General features: G+C 36.1%; 1 protein-coding gene across 1 annotated transcript; it reads left to right on the top strand.

Moving 5' to 3' along the window:
- The first annotated feature begins 2607 nt into the window (after positions 1–2607).
- On the top strand, positions 2608–3819 carry LOC113126721 (relaxin-3 receptor 1-like). The gene has a single exon (XM_026300819.1). It carries the CDS (start codon positions 2608–2610, stop codon positions 3817–3819), a length of 1212 nt encoding a protein of 403 aa, XP_026156604.1.
- The last annotated feature ends 3126 nt before the right edge of the window (positions 3820–6945 follow it).

The raw sequence follows: 6945 nt of genomic DNA, 5'->3' as shown, positions 1-6945 counted from the left end.
GGAGTTAGAATACATAGCATCCCTCAGTGTTTTGGTGATGGCAACGAAAACATGATCACTCAAGGGGCTGCATGTTCGTTGAGCTTCGTTATGAAGATGGCTCAGTTGAGGCATTAATCAACTTTCCCACTCTTCCGCCTATTCCAAGCTAATCTCATTTACTCATTCACTGCTGATGTTATTTCCACTATCAACGATTTATAATGAAGTCATCTTTGCTGCTTTATCTAATCTCTTAGCAACGCCCCAGATATAAATAGGAAAAACTAAAAAACTAATTGCTCTTGCTTCACTTTTATTTTTTGGGAGTCTTTTATCTTCAACAAAGACCAGGAGAAGTTTATATGTAAAAACTGTACATGGCTGGAAGACTTTTTAGTGAACTGTTGACTCTGGAGAAAGAATTGTAGGTTGTATGTTACTGTACTGTTCTGCACCATTTAATGAATGCAAAACCCAGGAATATTCAGTAATACGTGTAAATGTTGAAAATGTCACAATAAATCATAAATCTGTGCTATTACTTGGGCACAATTGAATTTGATATTTTTGTGAAGACTCATTGGTTGGTTAAATAATAAACATGGCAGCAGAAGTAAAAATGTAAACAAAAATTAAGTACACAAGGTCTGTTTGTTGCTTATTTAATTATCCATTTCTTTATGTGGTACTTTTGAAAACTCATTTAAGGTGCTTGTTAAGCACTTGGCAACATTTTATTTTGAAGAGTAAAAACAACACTTTAGCCCAACATCAGGTTACTGCCACACACTGTTAAACAGCACACAGGTGCATCTCGATATGTTTTGGGGTATAAGCGAGTAATAAAAAGTAATCAATGCTTGAAATATTTCACTCTGTGTGTACTGAACCTGTATAATATAGTAGTTTCACTTTTTGAATTGAACTACTGAAATAAATTAACTTTTCCACAATATTCCAATTTATTGAGATGAACTTTCCATGTCAAGTCCTCTGTGCAGGGATCAATGCAAGACGTTATGTGACTCAACCTGATGGCAACTGTAATGTGTCCACTTAAACGTGTGCTTTTGTTGTTAAAATGCCATTAAATGTTGCATGATGCATCCAAGAGTTAGGATAGTTTATATCTAAAACTTGCAGAAAAACTGTGCAGTATTAAAACAAAAAAAAAAACAACTACAACATCAAGAAACATTCACATTAGGTTACCATATTAGAATGAAACTGAATATGCAGAGAATAAGTAATTTAAAAAAGAAAATTAAGGAATCAAAAATGAAATGTCTTCCTCTGGAAAATCTTAAGTGGATTTTTATCGTCACTGAAAAGGAATAATACTAAAACACTTGTTGCCTGGACAAAGGTCCAATAGCAGGGGACTTCCACTCTGAATATGCAGACTGAAATATATAATGGGGAGGAGCATGAATTCATGGTGGGTGAGATCAACACATTGTTGTTGTTCACCACCTTTGAGATAATTGCTGTACATCAGAAACCTGTTCTTGAGCAGACAGCTACAAGAAACCTGCTGAAAACTGAAGATTTACTTCATATAATATTCAGGTATGTTTCTTGTCTTCTATATTTAGCTTAGCATATGTATTTAGAATAGTTCATTGACTCAGCAGCCCTGTTGGAGCTTAGACACACATTCAGTATATTTATCTTACTGTTGTATGCCTGTGATCTTTTGTATCAAAGCAAACCAAAGTGTGGTAGATCCCTGTATAACTTTAAGGTTTTAAAGTGTAGATGCAGGTGTTTATAGACCTGAGAAAGATTCTGGAAAAGTTTTTAGCTGTTTACCAAACTCATGGTGGATAAATTGTAGCTTTGACAGAGAAACAGTAAATCTGGCTCAATTTGCTTTAATATCCATAATTGTCTTTTAATTTACCGGCTTCAAATGTGTTGGATTTCAAATCATTTAAAAAAGAATTTGAACATAAATGATATGAAAAAAAAACATACTAACATCAGTATGTGAGAATTCATACAATTTACTGAACTAACCCAGTTTTTACAAATAACTGACCTGCCATTTGCTTGACTTCTGCTTAAAAATGTCAATTTGATACGTCTACACAGTCAAAATTGCAGTTAAATTATTGTAAAATGCATAAGATTACTAGAAGAAATGAAAAGAATAAACTGATCTGCACGTATGAACTGTTTTAGTGCATGAGGAGTAAATAATGATGTGTGCATTTTGCTGTGCATCCTCTGCATTAGTTGCATTAGAGTGATAATTATAAATGTGTTTTTCCAGTTACTAATGGTGTAAACTAAACTAAGGGTGAAATTAGTTGAATCATTTCATACTTCCTCCCAGACAAGTTTGATTCTTTGCCTTTTAAATTAGATTATCTAACTCTGCGGGTCACACTTTATTGTAATTTGTTTATCTGACAAGGCTAATCTACTTATTTACTCATAAACTGCAGTAATAATAATTTCCTCTTTCCTTGCAGGGATAGATGATGACAGTCAACGTATAAACAGACGACCAGAACTTACATTTTTAATTCATTATTTGCACAGAGGGCCAAGCAGAAACATCTCAAATAATAGTTGGACAAGCCTTAAACTCTCAACAGGATTATCTTCAGGGTAGCCAAAATGTCAGACATTGATCTGAAGAGACTTGAGTTTGTCAGCAACATCCTGAACAGCTGCAGTGCAGGGCCATCCTGTAATAACTCCCACCTAATTTTCCACAACACAAGCATTGACACTGTGCTGGAGATAATTGATGATGGGTTGCCCTGGCTAAGAATAGTCATCTCAGTGGTGTATTTTGTTGTGGCTACTGCAGGAGTGCTGGGGAACCTGTTAGTGATGTTTCTGCTTTATTCTACTCGTACCATCACCAAAGGCACCATCAATTTCTTTGTGTTCAACCTGGCTTTGGCTCACCTGCTGTTCTCTCTGGCCTTACCCTTCTGGGCTGTGGATATTGCACTAGACTATAGCTGGCCTTTTGGCTTAGCCACCTGCAAGGCTGTATCCTTACTCACTGGGCTGAATGTGTTTGCCAGCTGCTTTTTCCTGACAGCTATGAGTTTGACTCGGTACTGCTATATTGCAAGTGCGCTCAAACCCACTGCTTCCCTGTGCAGTAGATCTTACACATACCCAGTGGCCACAGCTTTTATCTGGGCCGGAGCGCTCGTAGCAGCGGCACCTAGAGCTGTGTTTGCAGACCTGAGCCTTGTGGGCAGCGGGAACGACACAGCATGCCTGCTCCGTTTTCCAGATGGTACAGCCTGGCTTGGAATAAACCAGCTCCTGCGAGTGGTGCTGGGATTTCTGCTACCCTACACCATCATCATGCTCTCCTACCTGCTTCTGCTGCGCTTCCTGTGTCGGCATAAACTGAAAGGCAGCAACTCTTGGCGAAAGGCTGATATTTCAAAGTCAGTAGCAGTGGTGGTATTTTCATTCTGCGTCTGCTGGTTCCCATACAATGTCCTCACCCTTTGGGGTGTCCTCATCCAACTTGACATCATTGATATAAGCCGCTCATTCTACTTGGCTCAAACATACTTTTTTCCTCTGGCTAACTGCTTGGCTTTCACCAGCAGCTGCTTCAATCCTGTCATCTACTGTCTGGTTAGAAAAGAATACCGCGTGGCTCTCCACAATGTGCTCTTCAAACTGACCCAGGCTGTTATGTCCAAGATGCCCTATGGCATTAATTCCGAGGAGGGGTCGACACCGGCTAGACAAATGGATATTCCTCTCAACAACTTGCAGAGTCACGCAGCTCAAACTGACTCGAGCAGATATGCACCACTGTCAACACATCCAACAGAAGTGTACACTCTGTAAAGCCACAAGAAAATTATTAAATTCTTTGCACCTGTACTTTAGTTTAACACAAGAGTTTTCATTGTGTGCTTCATTGAGTGTTTTCCTCTAAGGATGCATGTTTAAAATCTGCTGTAAGGAAGCTGCAGGCTGCATCAAACCTAATTTTACAGTTTTAGTTGTCTGAGGATGAAGATTCAAGCATTATTCATTCAAAAGTTAAAACACGGGAAAACTTTGTGTACTAGTTTACTGCAAATTTAACATTATGATGTGCCTTGTTACTATTAATATTAAATACTCTACAATAGTTTACGGTTGAGTAAAACTAACGTACAAACTTGCATTTTTAACACTAATATTGCTGCATTATAGGTATAAACTGTGGTTGTTTGTCCAATAATGAAAACAAAAAATTGTCATCTGTTTAAATGGAAATGAATAAAATTTTCTGAAGCTGCACTTTTAACTTCTTTTATCTTTCTCACATTTATACATATTTGATTATCTGAAAACACACAACAGAACTTGTATAATATATCTATAAATGTCAGGCCTTTTCTCAATATATAAAAGATATATAAAAGATGGTCTATCTTGACGAACATTATTAAAAATCTGATGCTTACTTTTCCTCTTGTGATCTTGTGATCACCACAAGATGGTGCTGTTGTATACAATCAAATCAGTGGCATTATGATTTGAATTGTACACCTGAATTACTAATTTTGATATTTGATCAGTATTGTGAATACTACTACTAATTTACATGCTACTGAATTTAATTAGAAATAACTATAACTAATTTGGTCCAATTCAGACCTAAAAATTTAAACCAAATCAAAAAGTTTCTCAAATATGCTTTCTTGGGCCTTAAAATTCAAGGCGTAGACCTGTTCACTAGAGCTGAACAACCAGGACAATGTGGATTCATCCAAAGGTCTAAATAAAATCTATGCGCCGCTTGTCCCACTGTGACGTGGGACATGAAGACAACTGTCTGATTATAAAACAATTCCTTTGCACTGATCTACTTGACATGACTGTGATCACTTTAAATAAAAAATCTCTGAGGCTTTAATGTAAAATAAGATCTTTGAATAAATGTGAATTCCTTTGGTTATCAGTTCTACTGATGGAACATTTCATCGTAGTTATGGATCATAAGTTGTACTTCATGCTACTCCTTTTGAGAAGAAGAAAGATGGACTTGAAGTGACTTTTTTTTGTTTTTTAAGATCTATGGCTCTTGGATCTTTTGCAATGCTTAAAAAATAAGTTTAAATTTTTTTTTTTTTTTTTGCTTGTCATAGGTCTTTCTCGCCATGTTTCAAAGATGACAGAATAGTGCAAGTAGGGATTTCCAGCTCTTTATCATAGCTGCTACTCACCACCTAAAGCTCAACTCCTGTTCTACTGGATACAAGAAGAACTCCCAGAAATCAAATAACACTCCTTCAAGCATGATTGGGCATATAATGCTGATTATGAACAGGTACTTTATTTTTTTTACGTTTGTATTACATTTGCATTATAAGTAGTGGATGTGAAAAATCTGTGTTGTAAAAAATATGCGTTTGTGTAGTATGTCGAGAAATGCAGCTTAGCATTTCATCAAAATATTGATGATCATTATATACATTGGGATATAATGTCATGAAAAATGCCCCTAGTATGCAAAGAAAAGTACAACATTGTGCAATATGTTGTGAAAATTCCCATAAAAAAATGTCATTAAGAAAAATCACCCTTATGTAGTATTTTGTAAAAACACCATATTGTATGGTACAAAAAATGCCTAAATGAGAAATGCACCTTGTTTTCGTAAATTTCCTAAAATACTCTATGGTGCAAAGTAGGAGCATTTTTACGCTTTTCATGACACGTCACGTCACATCATGTCACATCCAGGATTACATCAAGTCACATATATCTGGTTTTTGAATAATCAGAAGTGTTTTTTCTGGACCAGACTTATTTTTTAGAGACCAGTCGTACTTTTCTGGACCAGACTTATTTTTTAGAGACCAGTCGTACTTTTCTGGACCAGACAATTTTACCAGTTGTATTTTATGGGACCACTCTCATTTTTCCGAGACCAGACGTATTTAATTGGACCAGTCGTATTGTATTGGACCAAATGTATTTATTTGAGACCATTTATTTAACTTTACCAGTTGTATTTATCAAACTCAAGTCGTATTTTTCTGAGACCAGTCGTATTTAATTGGACCATATCTCAGAGAGCAGACTTATTTTCCAAAGACCAGTCATATTTTTCACAGACCAGTCGCATGTTACTGGACCAAATGTATTTTTCAGAGAACAGTTATATTTGTCAGAGACCATTCGTATTAAATTGGACCAGACGTATTTTTCAGAGACCAAATGTTTTTATCACAGATCATGTTTTCTCGGTGGTCCAGTCGTATTTAATTGGACCAGTCATATTTAATTAGTCCTGTCGTATTTTATTGGACCAGTCGTATTTTTCTGAGAACAGTTGTTTAGTTTTACCAGTTGTATTTTTCAGAGTCCAGTCATAATTTTTCCAGTGTCATATTTTTCAGGACCAGTCCTATTTTTCAGACCAGTTGTATTTTTCAGACCAGTTATATTTTTCAGGACCGGTCATATTTTTGAGAGACCAGTGATATTTTCCAGAAACCAGTTGTATTTTTCAGAAACCAGTCATTTTTTCCAGAGTTCAGTCATATTTTCTATAAACCAGTCGTATTTTTCAGAGACCAGTCGTATTTTTATGAGACCAGTCGTATTTTTCAGAGACCAGTCGTATTTTTCAGAGACCGGTTATATTTTCCAGGACCGGTCATATTTTTCAGGACCGGTCATATTTTTGAGAGACCAGTGATATTTTCCAAAGACCAGTCATATTTTACATAGGTCAGGGATATTTTTGTAGAAACCTGTCGTATTTTCCAGAGACCAGTCGTATTTTCCAGAGACCAGTAATATTTTTCAGACCAGTTATATTTTTCAGGACCTGTCATATTTTTGAGAGACCAGTGATATTTTACAAAGACCAGTCATATTTTACATAGGTCAGGGATATTTTTGTAGAAACCTGTCGTATTTTCCAGAGACCAGTCATTTTTTCCAGAGTTCAGTCATATTTTTGAGAGACCA

This window comes from Mastacembelus armatus, chromosome 11 (assembly GCF_900324485.2).
Source record: "Mastacembelus armatus chromosome 11, fMasArm1.2, whole genome shotgun sequence".
Taxonomy (NCBI): domain Eukaryota; kingdom Metazoa; phylum Chordata; class Actinopteri; order Synbranchiformes; family Mastacembelidae; genus Mastacembelus; species Mastacembelus armatus.
This window is presented reverse-complemented; position numbering and strand designations above follow the sequence as displayed.